The sequence below is a fragment of the Coregonus clupeaformis genome, unplaced genomic scaffold, assembly GCF_020615455.1.
Source record: "Coregonus clupeaformis isolate EN_2021a unplaced genomic scaffold, ASM2061545v1 scaf0871, whole genome shotgun sequence".
NCBI classification, from domain to species: domain Eukaryota; kingdom Metazoa; phylum Chordata; class Actinopteri; order Salmoniformes; family Salmonidae; genus Coregonus; species Coregonus clupeaformis.
Window position 1 is genome coordinate 20,071 of NW_025534325.1, and position 23,517 is coordinate 43,587.

General features: G+C 42.3%; 1 protein-coding gene across 1 annotated transcript in view; it reads left to right on the forward strand.

Moving 5' to 3' along the window:
* LOC123485820 (disintegrin and metalloproteinase domain-containing protein 10-like) overlaps positions 1-23,517 on the forward strand; it is an 80,929-nt gene that overhangs the window by 870 nt on the left and 56,542 nt on the right. The window contains exon 2 of the mRNA XM_045216953.1: positions 19,286-19,436. Coding sequence (XP_045072888.1) covers positions 19,286-19,436 — 151 coding nt within the window. The remainder of the gene's footprint in view (positions 1-19,285; positions 19,437-23,517) is intronic.

The following is a 23,517-nucleotide window of genomic DNA, read 5'->3' on the forward strand; positions in this document are numbered from 1 at the left end:
ATTTGTATAGATGTTTGCTGGCAAAGTGATTAAATGCTAACGTACAGAATTTGCTAGCTATTTCGACAGAAAGGAAAAGGCTAATCACACATTGTGACGAGGTAAATTGCAATTTTTACTTGACATGTGTCATTCTCATGATATGCCCACTCACTGACTTTTCTTTTTGTATTTTATTTGTACACAGGTTAGCTAGATCTCTATGGCTCTGATGCAGATATTACTTGATTTCTATGGTAGGCTATATGTAGTTAGTGATCCATATTTTCATCGTCATTCTAAGCTGATTTGGATACATTCAGATCTCCTGAAAACATGACAAATATGGACAGGATGTCCCCTGTGATGTAGTAGCATACATTAGAATATACCTTTACTGACTCATGTAGGCTATTTCATAAACATGCCATCAAACATTTAACTTCATCATTATTCCTCACCCTGTTAAGGTCCCACTCCATCTGGGGCTGACTACTGCTGAGTTGACTATACGCCTCATCTGTCTGACATCGAATGCATTTTTCATTTCCCTCTCCCGTTTGCCATGGGCAAAAAGACAGATGCAGGGTCTGTTTTTACCTGCTCTGACAGTCTGTGTTTTCACTAGTGTGTGTGTGTCAACACAAAGTGAGTAATTGATCTGCCTGAAGCTGCTGTGAGCCTTGTGTTCCCCTGTGCCCCCTGAGCATTGAGCTCCCCTGTGTTTCCCCACTGGTGTCCTGTTTGTTTGTTAAAACGATGGAAACGGAAACATTCCACTGCAGATGAAGTGTTGTTTCAGAGATAGCTAGGTCTGATTTAAATGATCAGGACTTGGATTTCGTTTTCGCCTCATAAATTGTTATTGTGTTGTCAAGTCCCAATATTGAAATGACTAGTGCATAATTTATCATCATAGTTAATTCTTTTGTTTGTTTATTCCACTTGACTAACTCTCATTAGCTAATAAAGTAGAATGAACCATGTCTCCTGGCTCTCCTTGATGAGCTAATATTCCCACTAATTTGCATTAATCATACTTTTTGGGTGTTTGTTGACTCAGTTATGATATTTATGACTGCCAAGTTTGAGCCTTTCATTTGCCTATTTGTCTTTTAGTACAGTAATGACTCCAATCCATACAAGGGACTGGGGCATACGCTCAAATTCTAATACTGTAAAAGTACATCCTTCCTCCCTGTCTTCAACTGTCCTTAGGGTGAAGACTCTTCTGATGTGGTTTGATTCGTGAAGCAACTCAATGTTACGCCATATTGGTTTTACCTACCCTACAATGTCTGATCACGGTTCACTTGAAGGGCGTAAATAATTAATAAATGCTTTAAACAATGCCTTCAGCATCGAATTAGTTCACCTGACATGGGCCAGATGTTGAGTTGGGTCAGATACAGTCATTTTGATGTCAGGGCTATCAGACTAATGGCAGAACTAAACAGAGCAGCAGCAGCAGAGCTCTGTTTGAGGCACATGTTCCCTGGTGTGTCCTTAAGAGAGTGTTTGCTGCCAACTGAGAGCTTGTGAGCAGAGATGATGCCGCCCAGAGTCAGTGATGGGTTACCACGATGTTTGCTGTCTGTGGAAAAGAGGATATGAGCCAGACCCAGCACAGCCTCGTGTGAATGGAAATCAAAGGTTTACTGAGGAAGCAGATTTATCTTGGAGGACCATGACAATGGTCTTTCATAAACTAAGAAGACATGTCCACTCCGAACGCAATTTTAAAAGCACAGATTTTTACTCAAATGGAGAGTTTGGGATTAAATTTGTCACCACTATAGCAATTCATGTCATCTAGGCTTAGGCTATATGCTCAGAACCTCAGATCGTTGGACACTGAGTGGACAAAACATTAGGAACAATATTGAGTTGCACGGGGCATGGACTCTACAAGGTGTCGAAGGCATTGTGTCAAGTTGGCTGGATGGCCTTTGGGTGATGGACCATTTTTGATACACAGGGGAAACTTTTGAGCGTGAAACCCTTCACACACTCAAACCGGTGTGCCTGGCACATACTACCATACCCCGTTCAAACGCACTTAAATATTTTGTCTTGCCCATTCACCCTCTGAATGGCACACATACACAATCCATGTCTCACTTTTATCAAGGCTTAAAAATCCTTCTTTAACCTGTCTCCTCCCTTCATCTACACTGATTTGAAGTGATTTCAAGTGACATCAATAAGGGATCATAGCTTTCACCTAGATTCACCTATGTCATGGAAAGAGCAGGTGTTCTTAATGTTTTCTACACTCAGTGTATAATCTTATTCATTTTACTGGAAAGGCAAATTATATTATCAGGATTGGGTTTCAAAATGTATAATTGAATGCCAGATGCCACACGCAGATTAATATTGAATGTGATTGAAACCATGGACTTGATTCATGGGTGGATATTAATGATTTGTTAGGGTTTGCCGTAACAGATTCTTCCCTTTTGACTCAAATATGTTTCCAGGGTTGGAAATTAATTATTCAAAGAGGGGAAGCAGGAGATCTGGCTAATCTGTTCTTGCTGAGATAAACATTATCAGCTGGTCCTGATCCAAAAGCCGTCATTTCTAAAGAGGAAGTAGAGTAGGCAACCATGTTAATTAACTAGGAACATCCCTATGTTCCAACGGATCATATTCTCTTCACCTGTTGAGATGCTGTCTTTTCACTAACGCTGTGGGACTCCACACACCGGCTTCATTATCTCCCATTCTGCTGTTTCACCCAGACATTACATGGGGTGTGTGACTTCCCCTGACATTTTAATGTATTGGAGAGCATTTGCCAAGAGAAAATTAGAAGATGTCAGCGAGACTCATAGAGAGAGAGCGACTGCCTAAAGGCCTTGTTTGTATGTGGAGAATAAAACAGTGTTTTGGAGCCATCAGGCTTGTCAGGGAGGCATAGCAAAGCCTTTCAGAATGTGGGGTTGTGGAAAAATATGTAATCCTGGATTATATTTCCCCTCGCATGTCCAAATATTAAACTTCAATGAGTCTCCACAATTGACATTGTTATAAAAACACTTGATATTGTATTTTGTTAGTTTGAAGCATACAGAGCAGCATTCTAGTATAGTCACACTCACAAACTAACAAAGGCAAATATTATTGACTGTATTCAAGATGTGCAATGTCAGTGTCAGAAATACACTGGGGCAGAGGGGCTTTGTGCATTTTTGACCCTAGGTTTTCCATATTTGCCCCAGAAGGCTCTTGACAGGAAAAGCTGCCCCAATCTTTTCCAAAACAAGTCAATGGGCAAAATATGCCCCTAACTTTAGATATTTTTTTCTCCATTGGTATCACACTTCATACAGTATGTGGCCACAAAGGATTCTCCTTGACTCATCCAATCAGATAAAGTGCACTCTGCTGATAGCTATCTCATTTCCCCATACCACTCCCCCATCTCGCCCTCTTTGTTGTCAACATTCTTATTTTCGGTGTATTTTCCAAGTTGTGAAAATCCTACTGTTCTTGTCTGGTGTATTGCCAACCAAGGTCAGAGATCGCTTAATTGGATTTTCACTGCTCAAGGGCACCTTTTCCATGTTTCAGGTGTAGCCTAATATACAGCCTATAAACAAATAGGCCCTATGTATGAAGTACAGGGAAGTTTGTCTAGTGGTAGTGTAGTATTGAAACCCAAGGCAATATGATATTTCTTCACCTTAGGAGGAAATGTGATTCACACAATAGTATTTTTGCTCCGAATTTAAACCTCCTCTGAATAAGCCATGATTAACCCACAGCTGCATTGCATCGTACTCTTATTGTAGTGCATGTACTGTAGGGTTGCAACATTCCAGGGACTTTCAATAAAGACACTCCCGCTCTCAGCTGGTCGTAGTGTGTGTCGCTGCAGTAGTGTGAACTCAGTGACATGATGGGCGGAGCTGTTTCCGTTCTGTTCCATCCCAGGGTGAGCAGACAGAGTAGTGTGTGCACCACCAACATGCACTGTAAGATTAAAAACATGGGTCACTGCACTGACAGGAATTGGGTGCTTTGCTGTGTGTCGTGTGTGTGTGTGTGAATGGTTGGAAAAACACAGGGAGGGAGTAAAGATAAAAATAAATAAAAAAAAACATGACCTTTTAGAGGTGATGTCACTGCTGTTGTAATGTCATAGGTTTCCTGGTTGACAGTATTGTGGACCTCAGCAAAATGGATGCTGAATGGTTTTTGTGTTGAGGCATTTGTATTAATCTTATAAGCAGGCCTATTTGTTCTCTCCAGTCCCATTTTAAGCTTCTTGCTTTAATATGTACTAGTCGAATTAGGCCTAGGCCCTCTGAAGACAATCAAGCAACAATTGCAACAATTGAGTAAACTGAAATCTGTAGCCAAGCATAAACAATCAATAAAGATTACCAGTGATGTTTTACTGACAGGGACCTACCAGTCATTGTTTATCAGACTCACCACATTGGTTTGTTGAAGCACCGTTTCCTCTGCTGCTTCCTTTTGTGGAGAAACTGTGAAATGGTTGGCTAGTTTGTTCATTCTGAGACTTGTGACATGGTGCCTGACATTTGTATTTCTATAATGACTGTGTTATTACATTCCCTGTCAGTTTGTCTGGCTTATTCAGAGTGCATGGTTCTACCACTAGTGTTTTGACTTGCAGTTTCCTGAAAGACAATAGTAAACAAACATTGACCTGAAAATGGTTCCTGTGTTAAGCTGCTCGGCGATGGTCCTTTAATCGTGTTCCAGTGTCATCACTATTCTTTTCACAGCAGTATCTCTTTCAGCTGGGAGCTGTAAGCAGAATCACATTCAGTTCTGACTTCATTAGGCTCTTTGCTTGTTAACAGTCAGACTTCTAGCCTGCACTGACTTTTGTTTCTTTTCTCTCTGCATCATATTCAAGTGGATGTTGAGTAAGACTAGAATGAAGAAATTACTCAAAACCGCAATGTTTTTAGATGTGTATGTGTGTAGTAGTATAATTTGTGTGTGTGGGCCTAGTCTAGTTATCATTTTGTGCTGAGCCCCCAGCCCATAGAAACATGCCTTCACATCACAATCTCCTTTGGCCACTGATGTGACTTTCCACAATAGGCTAACCTAGTTCTATGTGCAGAAATTGTGCTGTGTGAGCCATAATAGCTGCTTCATAATTATTTTAGCATCATGTGAGCAATGGACCCCACAGCCTGTACAGTAGTTCAGATGAACTTCTTCTAAGCATGCATGGAATGAGGAGGAACATTGTACCTAGCTACTAGTGATGGGGGGGTAGATAGTTAATTGTGCTTTGTTTTGCTACTGCAGGCAGCGTCGGCTGTACCTGCGCCAAAACTCTGGTATTTTTCATCCTATAGCTTGTTCTCCATCTTCCTTTTTAAATGGTGAGCCAACATGTTTTCAGCACTTATTTCCCTGACTGATTAAAACTAATTTTCTCATGCTCTCTCGTCTCTCTGCAGCAGACATATAGTGAGCAATATGTTTGGTACATGAAATCGCAATAAAATCGCAGTATCGTATCGGCACCTAAGTATCGTGCTAATATCATATTGTGTGGTCCCTGGCAATTCCCAGCCCTACTAGCTACAGTGGCTTGCGAAAGTATTCACCCCGCCTTGGCATTTTTCCTATTTTGTTGCCTTACAACCTGGAATTATATTTGATTTTTGGGGGGTTTGTATCATTTGATTTACACAACGTGCCTACCACTTTGAAGATGCAAAATATTTTTATTGTGAAACAAACAAGAAATAAGACAAAAAAAACAACTTGAGCGTGCATAACTATTCACCCCCCCCAAAGTCAATACTTTGTAGAGCCACCTTTTGCAGCAATTACAGCTGCAAGTCTCTTGGGGTATGTCTCTATAAGCTTGGCACATCTAGCCATTGGGATTTTTGCCCATTCTTCAAGGCAAAACTACTCCAGCTCCTTCAAGTTGGATGGGTTCCGCTGGTGTACAGCAATCTTTAAGTCATACCACATATTCTCAATTGGATTGAGGTCTGGGCTTTGACTAGGCCATTCCAAGACATTTCAATGTTTCCCCTTAAACCACTCGAGTGTTGCTTAGGGTCATTGTCCTGCTGGAAGGTGAACCTCCGTCCCATTCTCAAATCTCTCAAGAATATCCCTTTTATTTAGCGCCATTCATCATTCCTTCAATTCTGACCAGTTTCCCAGTCCCTGCCGATGAAAATCATCCCCACAGCATGATGCTGCCACCATGCTTCACTGTGGGGATGGTGTTCTCGGGGTGATGAGAGGTGTTGGGTTTGCGCCAGACATAGCGTTTTCCTTGATGGCCAAAAAGCTCAATTTTAGTCTCATCTGACCAGAGTACCTTCTTCCATATGTTTGGGGAGTCTCCCACATGCCTTTTGGTGAACACCAAACATGTTTGCTTATTTTTTTCTTTAAGCAATGGCTTTTTTCTGGCCACTCTTCCATAAAGCCCAGCTCTGTGGATTGTACGGCTTAAAGTGGTCCTATGGACATATACTCCAATCTCCACTGTGGAGCTTTGCAGCTCCTTCAGGGTTATCTTTGGCCTCTGATTAATGCCCTCCTTGCCTGGCCCGTGAGTTTTGGTGTAAATGTAAATGTTTTGGTGGACGGCCCTCTCTTGGCAGGCTTGTTGTGGTGCCATATTCTTTCAATTTTTTAATAATGGATTTAATGGTGCTCCGTGGGATGTTCAAAGTTTCAGATATTTTTTTATAACCCAACCCTGATCTGTACTTCTCCACAACGTTGTCCTTGACCTGTTTGGAGAGCTCCTCTGGTCTTCATGGTGCTGCTTGCTTGGTGGTGCCCCTTGCTTAGTGGTGTTGCAGACTTTGGGGCCTTTCAGAACAGGTGTGTGTGTATATATATACTGAGATCATGTGACAGATCATGTGACACTTAGATTGCACACAGGTGGACTTTATTTAACTAGGCTAATTATGTGACTTCTGAAGGTAATTGGTTGCACCAGATCTTCATAGCAAAGGGGGTGAATACAAATGCACGCACCACTTTTCCGTAATTTATTTTGTAGAATTTTTTGAAACAAGTAATTTTTTTCATTTCACTTCACCAATTTGGACTTTTGTGTATGTCCATTACATGAAATCCAAACAAAAATCAATATAAATTACAGGTTGTAATGCAGCAAAATAGGAAAAACGCCAAGGTGGATGAATACTTTTGCAAGGCACTGTACATCGTGCTTTTGTGCTTCAGACCCCTCCCTTGACAATTGCCCATACAGCACTGTGGCTCTCAGACCCAACACAAAAGTGTATTTGTCCAAAAACATCTGCTGCCACCACTGCCCATCTGATTAGTAGCTCCTCAGTGGTCAAAGGCTGCAACTAGCCACAGGGACCACCGGACAGTGGACATGACATTGGTCCACACAACAGTACCCACCAATGCCATGTTATTTCCGCCCCTCAATAGTCAATGGCTGGATGTCTTTTTGTTAGGGATGTAGGCTAGTGGTTTACCCATCACTCATAGTGTTGTATGGTTCAAGCGCAGCCAGGAGAACAAGTGGTGGAGCCCTGAGTCCTCTGGCCTGTCAAACAACCTTCCTTTACCCAGCATGGTAATGTATGGGAAGGGTGAGTCATCATAACGCAAGCTGTTTCCTCTTCCTCTGTTCCTGTCAAGGGGTTCTAGCCTGTCAAGCTTGGCACCTCCGTGAGTGAGGATGAAAACACTGAAATACTATTGACTTAGCCTACAGAATGAAGCCCACAGGCACTACTTGTCATTGACAGCTCCTGTAATTTGGGCTAGCAGGTGCATTCCAGCAACATACAAATAAGGAGTAGCCTACATTTTATCTTGCAAATAGTGTTAGTCCTCTTAGTCCTTTACCCTGCCAACTAATTCAAAGTCAGTGACTTGCAACACTATTCAAATGGTTTGACTAGGCAAACAACATTCTTGTATTGGCTAGGCATAGGCCTATATTGTATCTCGATTTGAATATTCCATAGGGTTTAGCATTAATTTCCTCCCTCATCTAGCAGCCACAAAAAGTTAGGTTAATGACGACTTGCTAATTATGCCTTTTTTATATTTTTTATAATGTCATGAACACTTCCTTATCCTGGCATATCCAGCAGTGGCCTTGTTTTCAGAGGCCCACTGGGGTCACAGTCCTCACATGCCCCTCCTTCCTTCCTCCGGACAGTGACCCTACACACAGACATGGTGTGATATGGAAAGGAAATTAAGAGGCACGGCTGTGCCATGGTAACAGTTAGTTGTACATTCCTCCAATGGGTTTTCTCAGTGAAGAAAATCCATTGGAGTTGTATGTGGTCTGACAACTGATGGGACTGTGGTGTGCCTGCCATACTCGATCTCCAACCAACAGCCTCTGAGTTGACCTTTACCCTGTTGATTCAGTTTATCCTGTGGCAGCTTTGGCTGCTGTAGGCTGGGCTAGAGTGGGTTTGTACAAGGGTCTCACAACAGGCTAAATATTTCCCTTTGAGATTTAACAACTGATGATGAGAACTGAGGATCACTGGAAGGCATATCCCCTGAAACTGTAGATCGTACTAATAGAGAGCAAAATACGTCCCATTCTCATGAAGTTTTAAATTATCTGGGGATTTTTAAATTGTGAATAAATCCACTTTGTTGCAACTACGTTTCTTAGAAACTTTCAGTGTTGCAATTACTAGGGCTGTGACGATACCAGTATCACAATATTTTTTCCATGGCTAAAATGAAAACAGGAAGCAGACAAACCTATTTGGTCCTTTAACAATCTGCTGTATTTAAGTTGTGCCATAGCTTGGAAAATAAATAAATGTGACTCTGGATGACAACATAATGATGTTTGTTTCCAACATTAGGGCTGTTTTCCTAAAGCAGTTAAATCCGCTTCGTGTTTTGTTTCCTTGCCACGGTACTAACAAGTATCGCCATACTGGTATCATCCCGGCCCTATCAAATATTCAAATGAGAATTAACCTTGTTCTTTAACCAAACATTTCAATTAAACTAAAGGCTGTTTTGCATGATAGTGTTGTGTAATTTTGTTGATATTTTGTGTATCACTTCTCAGAAATACCAGCCCTTGCCAAGTTGAGCCATATACAATGAGCCGTATCTTTAGTCAAATAATTGCATTTCTGTCTACTCTTCTGCTTTATTCAACTGGTATTGCAAGTTAATAGGCTGTGGGGGACAATGCATAGGAGATGTCATGCCAATGTATGGTGGTTGATGGAGGCAATCTGAGCGTGCTCTGTTTTGTTTTCATACAAGGCCCCTCTGTTTCCTGATTTGATTAATCTTCTTCCCTTGTTCTCACATTACAAAGCCCACCAGCCCCTGTGTTTCTGCCCATCAGTGTGCCACAGTCTAGACCGCTGCTATCATTAGTCTATTTGTTGGGGGGAGGGCTAAGAAAAGCTAGTGTAAATCTCTCTGAATATTTTCTCCCTGACTCGTTCAAGAACATGTCATGGCATGCCGGGTGTGGCCCCTGCTTGTTGAAGAGTTTACTCCCACACACTGGGGCCACCATGACAATACAATGTGTCTCTGTGTGTGTGTGTTTTTACTGTGGGACCATTACCCCAGCAGTAGCACTGTATGAGCTCCTCTCTTCAGGTAATTATTCCCAGAGCTGTGAAGCACGGAGTGTCCCCTTCATATCAAACACAGCCATACATTTCTTAATGGTGTTTTAAAATAGCTTCTCAAGTATTAGGCTAACACATCAACAGCTGTGAGAATCTCTGAAAGGAACCGGCCATCTCAGCCAATCTCTTTTGAACATATTTTTTGTATGGTGACTTAGTAGTCTCCTTGCTCATGAGGTTATAGACAGGTTGGTTGTTTAGCAACAAAACCGACGCGTGGGCAACTATGAGGAAAAACAGACAGGGTTGGCTTAGATTGTTAACAACATGTGAACTATATATATTTATTGAAAACAAAAATAAATTTGCACAATGAGCTTGTTGTCTCTCAAATACATCGTTACAGTTGTTGGTTAGCTATCTAGCGAATTTTAGCCGTATTAGCATAGACGTGACATCAGTAAAAACACCTCAAAACAAGACATGGTATCAATATAAAACTAGCTGAAAAGAGCCACCAATGATTCCCACATGGCAGCTTCTTGTCATTGTTGCTAGCTATCTTGCCATCCAGAATCACAACAACACGGCCTTCTGCCCCATTGAAGCGTGCACATTGTTTTTGTGAAGTTGTCAGCTAACCCGTCTATAGCCAGCTAGCAGGTGGACTGCTAAAACAGCAACTCATTTGGCTCCTGTCCTCAGGTGTGTTCGACTGTTCGTATCTGACCATTCTTTAAAGCCTTTGTTGACTAGGAGTGGACCAATGATAACGCTGGGCGGATAAGCTGTTCTGTGCGGCGGTGAGTCTCGTGCACCAGCTGTGTGTGTGTAAACCTGTTTAGCGTGGCTACTGTGCTTCGTGGTAGAGAGTTGAGCTGCTGCCATGGTGTCGCTGTGGGAGCCAGTCCCGCCCTCCCTCCCTGGCCGTGCTCCGTCTTCATTACCCAGAGTTGTGTGGAGGCACACTGCCAGAGCGTGCTCTTTAGCATCTCAAAGTACCCCCAGTGTCACAGCGCTTTAATGAAATTGATGGCCTATGTCTAAATCTGAGCCTGTCTTCATGCAGCTCTCTCCTCTCAGGATTATGCTTTGCCTCAACAGTTCTCTCCACTGTCACACATACTCTTGACTTCCTGCAAACTGAGGGATTCATCAGCGGAGAGCTTGGAGACTGGGTAGATGTGCTCATTTAACAGGCTTGGGACTGTCTGGGAGACATTTCTACCAGCCACAGCTCTTGTCAACCACTTGTTTTAAAGTTAGGCGTTTGTCTTCAACAAAAGGCATTTGTTTTTCATAGGTGGCAACCACTTACTTTTTCTTTTTTTTTTTTTTTTTACATATCCCTCCTTTTTAAGGATAATCCTTTAGCTATTTTGCCTTCAGCTGTTTATTCATCTAATTTCCTCAGATCCACTTCTAGCATTCTGGAACTAAGAGGAAAATCGAATGTGGAAAAAGGATTATTCTCCCCAGATGAAATAGTCTGCTGTCAATGTTCCTTTGCCACACTGTTGTGCTGTGCGCTTTAAAAAAAAAGTATTTTTGTGTTCCAGTCTAGCAGATGTGTTTTTCTTTTTTTTTCTCCCTCAGTATTTTTTGAGCCCTTTCAAATTCAAATGTTTAAACGCTCTCAACTCTGATAGTACACAGCTGGCAAGGGAAGAGGCTCTATTTTACACTTCGGCAGGATCCTAAGGAGCCCCTCAGTGTGAATGAAGTGGGATCATGTTACCGGCAAGGGACAGCTCTGGGGACACCAGACTGGACACACAGTCTAGCCCTACTGTCTGGAATGACTAGTGAGAGGAGCAGTTTGACCATTTGCCCAGTGTTGCCAAGCTGTCTGGGCAGAGGAATATTCTCAGCTAGCATCAGCCAGTTTAGTAGGCAGTCTCAATAAAGCTCAAACATAGCAGCCAGCCAGCATCAGTCAGCCAACCGCTGAGCTACATATGAGCAGGAGCCAGTGTGCTGTGCTGTTCCTATGGGACTAGCTTTAATTTTAACCTGAAAAAGAAGTGAATGAATAAGTGATGGCTGCTTCCATCCCGTGTTGATTGCTAAAAGTTTGACCGTTGCATCTAAAAGCTCTTAAAAGCCTCCTGTTTCCCCTCACTCTCCTGTAATATAACAGGGTACCACACAGTGACAGACCCCCAGGAGAGAGAGAGAGGAGCCTCGTGTGGAATAGCGATGCACGTCAGTGTCCCTCTCTTAACGAGCAGCATTTATCCCCTCGCCGGAACTAGATAAGTGGAGAGTTTTTATCACACCCGAGCAGGTGAAAGCAGGGGCCGCGTCGCTGCTGCCTCCGGGAGAGAACTCCATCTAACACTGCTACTGCTAACTACAAAGTCTTTAGTGATTTCTCCTTTCTTTTCTCTGTCTGCAGGTTTGCTTTGCTCAAACTATGAAGGAGTTTTCCTCATTCATTTCAACCACAATCACTATGAAATTCAAAGGAACTGGAAATCTCTAGCTTCTGATCTAGGCTATAGGCCTATAGGCTAAACATACACATTTAGGTAGTACACCTGTGGGAGTGCACCAAGTCTTTGCCTTGCCTGATGATCAACCTTGGTAATCTAGAAAGTAAATGCCCTTGCCTCAGAGTGGAAGATAGCTTTTTGGTCCAGTGGTATGGTTGACTCTGGAGTAGGGCTGTCCCCGACTTGTTCAAAATTTTAAAATGTGTATTTTTCCATATATAGACACATCCTATGTGTTTTTATCAAATCAACTATATGCAGTGAGCGTGTTTGATGAAATAATTAAGATGCACAAATGACTAGAGGGAATCCGACCGCAATTGATTTGATTGTGCCGGGCCAGGCTCAGACTAGCACCCCGTTGTCTCTCTCTCCTCCCTGCTGCAGCGACCACCACAGAACATCAATAGTGTTTATCCCGCTGTCCGTGTTGCTGAAGCTGCAACATAATTAGCAGCCATTTCTGACTGAAAGTTATGTTACTGAAATCCCTCATTTGTTTAGGAAAAACATTCCCTATTCTCTCAACCCTTGTTCTCTTTACGTGACACATGTATGCATCGCATGCACGTGACCAAAAGGGCCTGATCTGTAGCATATCATAATCACATAAATAAATTGGTTATAACAAACTCTGAACACCGTAACACGTGACGGCAAAATGGATGTAGAGGACATGACAAATAAACTCGAAATGGGGCCATGTTTACTGGTTGCTCAGGAGGTAAAGGGGAAGTCAGATGTGTGGAATAAATTTGACTAGTTGATGAAAATACTGGAGATCAAGAAAAAGAAGGTAAGGAGCAAGCGCTGCTTGCATATTATGTGTGCCAAACAGGTGCTGTTAGATGACAATATAATTTCTCTGACCGTTTGGAACAATGTAAACAACACTAAATAAATTATAAGCGTACCAGAGAGTCAAATAAAAAATAAAGCCTTTTTACAGCAGTCGACTAAATGGGGTTAGCCCTACTCTGGAGTGTGGCGTACTGATGACCAGGTTTTGATAGCAGTCGGTTACATAATGGTACTACTCAGTTTTTCTCAGCTTTATTGAAGAGTACGTAAGCCTTGGGTTATTTTTCATGTCTTAGTCGTGACAGACTTTCAGCATGCTTATAGAGAAGACCACACAACATGTACTGCACTGACACAAATGACTGATGATTTGTTGAAAGACATTGATACGAAGATTGTGGGAGCTGTACTGTTAGATTTCAGTGCAGCCTTTGATATTATTGACCATAACCTGTTGTTGAGAACTTGTGTTATGGCTTTTCAACCTCTGCCATATCGTGGATTCAGAGCTATCTATCTAATAGAACTTAGAGGGTTTTCTTTTAATGGAAGCTTCTCTAATGTCAAACATGTAAATTCTGGTGTAATGACCTGCCACTGGCATTAACCAAATGCTGATGATTCAACCATAAATGCATTAGCAACCACAGCTAATGAAGTCACTGAAACCCTTAACAAAGAGTTGCAGTCTGTTTTGGAATGGGTGGCCAGTAATAAACTGGTCCTGAACATCTCTGAAAGTAAGAGCATTGTATTTGGTACAAATCATTCCCTAAGTTCTAGACCTCAGCTGAATCTGGTAATGAATGGTGTGGCCGTTGAACAAGTTGAGGGGACTAAATTACTTGGCGTTACCTTAGATTGTAAACTGTCATGGTCAGAACATATAGATTCAATGGTTGTAAAGATGGGGATAGGTCTGTCCGTAATAAAGAGATGCTCTGCTTTTCTGACACCACACTCCACAAAGCAAGTCCTGCAGGCTCTAGTTTTATCTTGATTATTGTCCAGTCATATGGTCAAGTGCTGCAAAGAAAGACCTAGTTAAGCTGCAGCTGGCCCAGAACAGAGCGGCACATCTTGCTCTTCATTGTAATCAGAGGGCTAATAGTAATACTATGCATGCCAGTCTCTCTTGGCTAAGAGTTGAGGAAAGACTGGGTTGAAATTCCTTTGCATAGTCAACTTACACACAGCACTGACACACACACTTACCCCACCAGACATGCCACCAGAGGTCTTTTCACAGTCCCCAGGTCCAGAACAAATTCAAGGAAACGTACAGTATTATACAGAGCCATGAGTGCATGGAACTCCCTTCCATCTTATTTAGTGCAAGTGAACAGCAAACCTGGTTTCAAAAAACAAATAAAGCAACACCTCACGGCACTACACCTCTCCCCCATGTGACCTACTTGTTGTGTGTTTGTAATGACATGTATGTGTAACTGATAATGCACACACACTACATGTTAATTTTCTTAAATGTATTTAAATTGTAAAGTATTTTGTCTGTAATGTATTTTTTGTTATATGTCGGACCCCAGTAAGACTAGCTGTCGCCATTGGCATCGGCTAATGGGGATCCTAATAAATCAAATCAAGTTACTAATCTATGCTTAACCACCTGTCAGGGTTTTCACACTCTCTCATTACCAGTTCTCAGGCGGACTTTCTCTAGTCGATGAGAAGTGTGTTTCCCACAGTTCACAGCTCAAATTACAGCTGTCTTCTACAGTACATAGAAGGAAACCATTTTTTTATTATTTTTTTTTACAACGAATGGCTAAAACCATGTGCATTTTGTTTAATATCTACGGGAAAATCATTGTGATTTTATGCAGTCAGTTTCACACAGCGACTCCAAAGCTATCAGCCTAGACAAAGCTTGGGGATGCTGAGCCGACAGAGTAGGCTGGTGGCTATGTAGTCACGTAGATAGATCAGGCTCCAGAATGACTATTTTCTTCTTCAAGCCTGCCATGCAGTCTGCATCATAAACCACCAGATGGCTCATCAGTAATCTCAAACTGATCCTCATGATTATAACAATGTTTCAAAACCTTAGGATAGAGCCCAGTAGCTAGCAGAGCAACGCTTCAAGTGTTATTAGTTGTATGTACTGGATATGCATGGTTAGGCTTGGGCGATATACAGATATTTTAGAAATACAGACGGTTTGATTTTCAATGCGGGGGTGCGTGCTACGCCGCTGCTTATACAGTTGAAGTCGGAAGTTTACATACATCTTAGCCAAATACATTTAAACTCAGTTTTTCACAATTCCTGACGTCTAATCCTAGTACAAATTCCCTGTCTATTTTTATTTTTTATTTTTGGGGGTAGATCAGCTTAATATTGCAGATTGTAACTTCCATCAATGTTATTGTCTGCATCACTTCCAATCCCCCATGTTTTTTATATATATACTCCCCTTTATTACTTTTCAACCCCGCCATCCTTTCCCTACTTGGGGTAAACTAGTGAACAACAACGCCCAGGCCTCCACCTCCAGCCCACACCCACCATACACCCCATGGACACAGTCAATTTTACAATAATTATATTTTATTTGCTCTTGCTCCTGAACTTCTTCTACTCTCAACCTCTCCGATTACTTTCATGATGTCCATCCAGCTTGCCTCCACATGCAACATCCCTCCAACTGTGCTCCTCCCCAAAGGCTCCCAACATACAACCCATATACTTATTATGGACACAGTATGCTTACATTATTAGTTATCTTGTTATTATTTGTTGTTATTTGTTATTAGTCCCATCCTTCAACTCCATTCAATACCTCCCATCTATCTCGTAACACCATCCATATAGGATTTCTATTTGCCATATATATTTCAACCGTACTGTGATGTTTTACAAAAGTTCTGAACCTTTCTATTCTCATTGCTTCTACAGATTGTGAATTAAAAATAAAGATTTTTGCTAAAAGTATTATTATATTATTGATCGATTGACTATGACTTTTCAGATCACCCAGTAATGCTATCTGCAAGGTTAGCGCCAGGTAAATATTGCAATCCTTTAGCCATTCCTGGACCTGTGTCCAAAAACAAGCTACAAATGGACAGAACCAAAACAAATGATCTAATGATTCTGTCTCTTCACAGCAAAATCTGCAGAGCTGGGAAGATTGTATCCCCCATATAAATTACATATATAACCATATAAATTCCCTGTCTTAGGTCAGTTAGGATCACCACTTTATTTTAAGAATGTGAAATGTCAGAATAATAGTAGAGAATTATTTATTTCAGCTTTTATTTATTTCATCACATTCCCAGTGGGTCAGAAGTTTACATACACTCAATTAGTATTTGGTAGCATTGCCTTTAAATTGTTTAACTTGGGTCAAACATTTCGGGAGTCTTCCACAAGCTTCCCACAATAAGTTGGGTGAATTTTGGCCCATTCCTCCTGACAGAGCTGGTGTCACTGAGTCAGGTTTGTAGGCCTCCTTGCTCGCACATGCTTTTTCAGTTCTGCCCACAAATTTTCAATAGGATTGAGGTCAGGGCTTTGTGATGGCCACTCCAATACCTTGACTTTGTTGTCCTTAAGCCATTTTGGCACAACTTTGGAAGTATGCTTGGGGTCATTGTCCATTTGGAAGACCCATTTGCGACCAAGCTTTAACTTCCTGACTGATGTCTTGAGATGTTGCTTCAATATATCCACATAATCTTCCTTCCTCATGATGCCATCTATTTTGTGAAGTGCATCAGTCCCTCCTGCAGCAAAGCACCCCCACAGCATGATGCTGCCACCCCCGTGCTTCACGGTTGGGAGGGTGTTCTTCGGCTTGCAAGCATTCCCATTTTTCCTCCAAACATAACGATGGTCATTATGGCCAAACAGTTATATTTCTGTTTCATCAGACCAGAGGACATTTCTCCAAAAAGTACGATCTTTGGCCCCATGTGCAGTTGAAAACCGTAGTCTGTCTTTTTTATGGCGGTTTTCGAGCTGTAGCTTCTTCCTTGCTGAGTGGCCTTTTTAGGTTATGTCGATATAGGACTTGTTTTACTGTGGATATAGATCCATTTGTACCTGTTTCCTCCAGCATCTTCACAAGGTCCTTTGCTGTTGTTCTGGGATTGATTTGCACTTTTCGCACCAAAGTACGTTCATCTCTAGGAGACAAAACGTGTCTCCTTCCTGAGCGGTATGACGGCTGCGTGGTCCCATGGTGTTTATACTTGCGTACTATTGTTTGTACAGATGAACGTGGTACCTTCAGGCATTTGGAAATTGCTCCCAAGGATGAACAAGAATGAGGTCTTGGCTGATTTTCTTTTGATTTTCCCATGATGTCAAGCAAAGAGGCACTGAGTTTGAAGGTAGGCCTTAAAATACATCCACAGGTACACCTCCAATTGACTCAAATGATGTCAATTAGCCTATCAGAAGAATTTTCCAAGCTGTTTAAAGGCACAGTCAACTTAGTGTACTTCTGACCCAGTGGAATTGTGATACAGTGAAATAATCTGTCTGTAAACAATTGTTGGAAAAATTACTTGTGTCATGCACAAAGTAGATGTCCTAACCGACTTGCCAAAACTATAGTTTGATAACAAGAAATGTGTGGAGTGGTTGAAAAACGAGTTTTAATGACTCCAACCTAAGTGTATGTAAACTTCCGACTTCAACTGTAACTATAAGTTAAGTATAACTATAAGAAATCTAAGATGTGTCAAATTATATCCAGCTCAGGGCTCCAGCTGTGCATTTGGTTTGCTAACTTTCTAGCTAAGTGGCTATATTTCAATATCAAGCTTATTTTCTTACAGCAGAGATATTCATACGGCCCAATCCTACGCATGGTATACATCGTCCAATGAAATGCTTACTTGCAGGTTCCTTCTTGACAATGCAACAATAATAAGAAATAGTAACAGATAAGAATACGAACATAAAGTAAATGGCTCAGTAGAATAGAATAAGCAATTCCGGTACCAGGCCGTGATGCAGCCGGTCCGGATGCTCTCGATGGTGCAGCGCTAGTGTTTGGAGAGGACCCGGGGCGGCATGCCAAATTAGGAGGGCATGTTCCCTCCTATGCTTCCTGAAGTCAACAATCAGCTTTTTTGTTTAGCTGACGTTGAGGGAGAGGTTGTTGTCATGACACCATAATGCCAGGTCACTTATAGGCTGACTCGTCGTTGTTGTTTATCAGGCCTACAACTGTGGTGTCGTCAGCAAACTTGCTTGAAATGGAGAATAGTGTTTGTGTCAGCTAATAAAGTGGTTTGAGTCAGCAGGAGGCAGAGTAAAGGGTGTCTATCTAGCTGCTCTTGATGGGAATCTTTCTAGGTCCCTATGATGGGAAAGGGAATGGTGATGTCATTGGCAGCACACTGCAGTCTTGTGCTTATCATATACTCAACTTGTGGAGGGTGTTTTTTCCCAGCATTTCAACATTGTAAATCTCTTACACACCCTCAAAGAAGGGATTCAAAATGTGTTTGCGGTAGCCGATTGTTTCAATTGGATTGTTTTCACTATTGCTGCAGCAGTTTTAGATGGAATTGGAAAAGTAAATGAAGCAAACATTGAGCTGAAAAATAACCATTGGGCCTCTATAGTATTGTAGTATCATGTGGGCTCAGGTGTCCTTCAAAAGTGCAGCTATTCTTACTTCCTCAAGCACTGTTTTTGGGACTAACCTCTTTATCCAAGTGTCACGAGAATTTCTATCTCTAATTCAACCTAAGCTTGAATCATTACCAGGGGTTGTAAGGCTCTGGTTATAATCATAAATGATTCAAGGTCCACAACCAGCAAGAATGATCTGTATTTTTAATCATGAAGAGCTCTGGCGCCAAAAAACATACATACAGCTTTATACCCCTTGACACACAAAGGCACTTTGCTCCGCCCACCTTTAGGAGGCTTTTTTTAACCCATTTTCTCAGTCCCCTTCACCCTGGAATGTTTAGTCCCGCCCCCCTCTGTTAGTGGGTTGCCACTACATTATAATTCTAACACCGTTCATACATTTATACTGTATTTGGGGTGAAATCCTTTAGTCATTATTCTTAAAATACAAATTAATCTATCACCAAGGAAGGATGAAATGGAAAACACACACACACACACACAGTAGACCTAAATCAATGGTGAGAATGAGCGAAATGCACACAGCCTGCTGTTGTATTATTCATAAGATATTATTCATAAGATACTTGTGAATCTAGTCAAGGCTACAGCTTTCGTAATGAGGGACTATGTGTCATGGTTTCAGGTAAAAAATGATTCCTAATAGACTAGCTACGTTTTGAAGTTGTGCTGTTCTGAAGTTTTGTCACTGCGCCCCATGCCTACCTGCCAGTGAGGAATGAGTGGTTTGTGACTTTTTAATTGGCCATTAAAAGCCTGTGTTCACTTCTGTTCCTGCAGGTCAGTATGGAAACCCTCTGAACAAGTACATCCGCCACTATGAGGGCCTGTCCTACGACACCGAGGCCCTGCACAGCAACCACCAGAGAGCCAAGAGGGCCGTCTCCCACGAGGACAAGGTCCTGCAGCTGGACTTCCACGCACATGGAAGGTACGTCACACTCTTTTGTCTACTGTACATCAAAAGTTCATAAAAGATCTAGCGTTAGCCTGGTTTCCAAATCTGTAGTGCTTTAGTCAACTCATCTGATTATTGTTGTCATGCCATTCATTAATTAATTGACCAATTATTGAATGACATGACAATGTCAGTCAGAGGAGTTGGCTAGAGTATGACCAGATCTGGCTTCTGCTTTCCAGGCAAGTCGAGTGTCACGCCCAACTCAACAATCCTGTCGATGCTCGTAGTAAATAACTGACCTGTGACGTGTTTTTCTGTTCTCTGTGTGGGGTTTTGGATTACAGGAATATCTTAACATGGGATCAGGAGCAATCCTGAGCGCTGGAATCGTGTGAGCGAACATTGTCTTTTCCACACTAGCTGGGACATTGAGAGAGTGGTGTGGTACAGTCTGGCTTGGTATTGTACACCAGAGTGATACAGGGATAGCCTACTGGAAGACAGAGGGTGTTCACTGGTAACCAGGCCTAAAGTGTTGTTATATCAGCCTGCAGCAAGCTACTTCTTCTCACAGGCCCCCACCTATTCCTACCAAACATTTTAGTATTCTGTCCTAGTCTGACTCTGTGCCTGTCTGTCTGTATGTGGGATGTGTTGATGGTTATTGGGTTATTAAATCCAGCCGATTGTAGTCTCCAGCTATCTCTGACCTTGACTGATATGATCACCAAGGAGCTTTTCCCAATCACATCTCAGCAAAACACAAACCTAGAGGTTAATTTGAAGGGACAGAGAAGATGAGCATACATCCAAGAGAAGAGCTGCTATCTGTTTTTTGGTTAATCCAAAATGCTTTGTTTGGGGAATGATGGCCAGGAGCTCTCTCTCTCTCTCTCTCTCTCTCTCTCGACACCCACATAATCTGCTGTTTCTATTTTAGATGGTAGATAAAGTCTTACCGATTTGGGGATTGGCAGTCCATGTTACCACCTGTCTCTTAACAAAGATGACCCTCACCCTCCCAACAGGGCAAAACCCTCTCTGTCGTCCTCTGACAGTTCTAAAACCGTCAGTACAGGACTGTGTTTTATTCCGCCAGCTCTGTTCTCTCTCTTCTCTCCCTCTCTCCCCTTTGTCACGGAACGGTACTGAGTCCTGACCTTGATGTGTGGATTCACTCCCAGTGAAGGGAAGGGAGTATCGTCCTCTTGTGTAACAGACACCAGCAGCACCCCAGGCGGAGGCAGGCAGAGTAGGCAGGCAGAGGTTCCTTTTGGGAGCTTCAATACAGCTAGGCCTATCTGTTAAAGAGTTGTTGTATATAGAAACTATCTCTGCTATAGTGTCACCTACCCCAAAGCTACTGGGCAGATGACTCTTCTCACTGGGAAGTCACATAGGCTACCATGTTTCTTTAGCATATACAGTGGGGAAAAAAAGTATTTAGTCAGCCACCAATTGTGCAAGTTCTCCCACTTAAAAAGATGAGAGAGGCCTGTAATTTTCATCATAGGTACACGTCAACTATGACAGACAAAATGAGAAAAAAAAATCCAGAAAATCACATTGTAGGATTTTTTATGAATTTATTTGCAAATTATGGTGGAAAATAAGTATTTGGTCAATAACAAAAGTTTCTCAATACTTTGTTATATACCCTTTGTTGGCAATGACACAGGTCAAACGTTTTCTGTAAGTCTTCACAAGGTTTTCACACACTGTTGCTGGTATTTTGGCCCATTCCTCCATGCAGATCTCCTCTAGAGCAGTGATGTTTTGGGGCTGTCGCTGGGCAACACAGACTTTCAACTCCCCTCCAAAGATTTTCTATGGGGTTGAGATCAGGAGACTGGCTAGGCCACTCCAGGACCTTGAAATGCTTCTTACGAAGCCACTCCTTCATTGCCCGGGCGGTGTGTTTGGGATCATTGTCATGCTGAAAGACCCAGCCACGTTTCATCTTCAATGCCCTTGCTGATGGAAGGAGGTTTTCACTCAAAATCTCACGATACATGGCCCCATTCATTCGTTCCTTTACACGGATCAGTCGTCCTGGTCCCTTTGCAGAAAAACAGCCCCAAAGCATGATGTTTCCACCCCCATACTTCACAGTAGGTATGGTGTTCTTTGGATGCAACTCAGCATTCTTTGTCCTCCAAACACGACGAGTTGAGTTTTTACCAAAAAGTTCTATTTTGGTTTCATCTGACCATATGACATTCTCCCAATCCTCTTCTGGATCATCCAAATGCACTCTAGCAAACTTCAGACAGGCCTGGACATTTACTGGCTTAAGCAGGCGGACACGTCTTGCACTGCAGGATTTGAGTCCCTGGCGGCGTAGTGTGTTACTGATGGTAGGCTTTGTTACTTTGGTCCCAGCTCTCTGCAGGTCATTCACTAGGTCCCCCCGTGTGGTTCTGGGATTTTTGCTCACCGTTCTTGTGATCATTTTGACCCTACGGGGTGAGATCTTGCGTGGAGCCCCAGATCGAGGGAGATTATCAGTGGTCTTGTATGTCTTCCATTTCCTAATAATTGCTCCCACAGTTGATTTCTTCAAACCAAGCTGCTTACCTATTGCAGATTCAGTCTTCCCAGCCTGGTGCAGGTCTACAATTTTGTTTCTGGTGTCCTTTGTCAGCTCTTTGGTCTTGGCCATAGTGGAGTTTGGAGTGTGACTGTTTGAGGTTGTGGACAGGTGTCTTTTATACTGATAACAAGTTCAAACAGATGCCATTAATACAGGTAACGAGTGGAGGACAGAGGAGCCTCTTAAAGAAGAAGTTACAGGTCTGTGAGAGCCAGAAATCTTGCTTCTTTGTAGGTGACCAAATACTTATTTTCCACCATAATTTGCAAATAAATTCATAAAAAATCCTACAATGTGATTTTCTGGATTTTTTTATCTCAGTTTGTCTTTCATAGTTGACGTGTACCTATGATGAAAATTACAGGCCTCTCTCATCTTTTTAAGTGGGAGAACTTGCACAAATAGTGGCTGACTAAATACTTTTTTGCCCCACTGTATGGTTTTTGTGTCTGTACAACATCATGTGCATGTCACTTTCCCGTCAAATTATGATATTCATGTCAGTTTTAACCCATCCCCCGGCTTAAATCACGTCAGTCCTATTCTGTTCAAGTAGACCCTAGTTTATCTCTTTCATAATGGCACCATTTATGTTTTGGAAACATTTACTTTGGGTGATAGTAACACAGCTTAGAGATCCTGCTGTCTGTATTTCCAGCTAGCAGTGTTGTGGCCTCCCAGGGATGGTGAGATAACAGGCTGCAGCGGTCACTTCCTGGTTCAGTCTATTTCAGAGGACAGTTTAATTCACTGCTTGTTCTGGAGATAGCCCTGCAGGTGTTCATATTGTCTCCCAGTAGCTACACCAGATGGGTAGAATGGGCTAGTTTGTCAGTTAGCAGTCACAAAACACTGCCTCCTCTCTGTGTAGAGCAGAGCTCATAATTACACAGTGCCTCTGGACATGAAGGGGAAAATGCAGCTTTTCTGGAGCCGGCTCGTCTTGTACACCTCCCACCCCTCGCTGTGCCTCGGACGAGCTCATCACCAACAAACACTTTCAAACTGGGACACACGCACACTCTTACATCCATGCAAATATACATACATATACGTGCACACACACACGCACAATGAAACACACACATTCTTTCTCATTGTGTGTGATCCCAGTGTGGTTGCGTCACTGTCCCAGCTATTAGAAAAGGTCTGTCCCCCTCTCTCTCATTCTCTCTCTCTCTCGGTCTCATTCTCTCCCTCTCTCTCTCTCGGTCTCATTCTCTGTCTGTCTGTCTGTCTCTCTGTGAGACCTAAAAATAATCTATCCCAGGAGCCCTGTCATTTTCAACATGCTCCCCATCTGCTCCTTTCTTCACCACTGTCTTCTGGAAGTTTAACCTATTGTACTGCTTACACTCTCTGCGTCATGCCATTATTAGCCCTTTGGAAACAGCAGGGGAGGCAGTCACAGCTAACGTTGACTTCATGTGAACGTTTTCCTCAGCCATGTCTTTTCTGCAAGCCCTTTACTCTGTGGTGTGATGTCTTCAGCAGTTTTCTGTCTCACCCTGAGTGTAG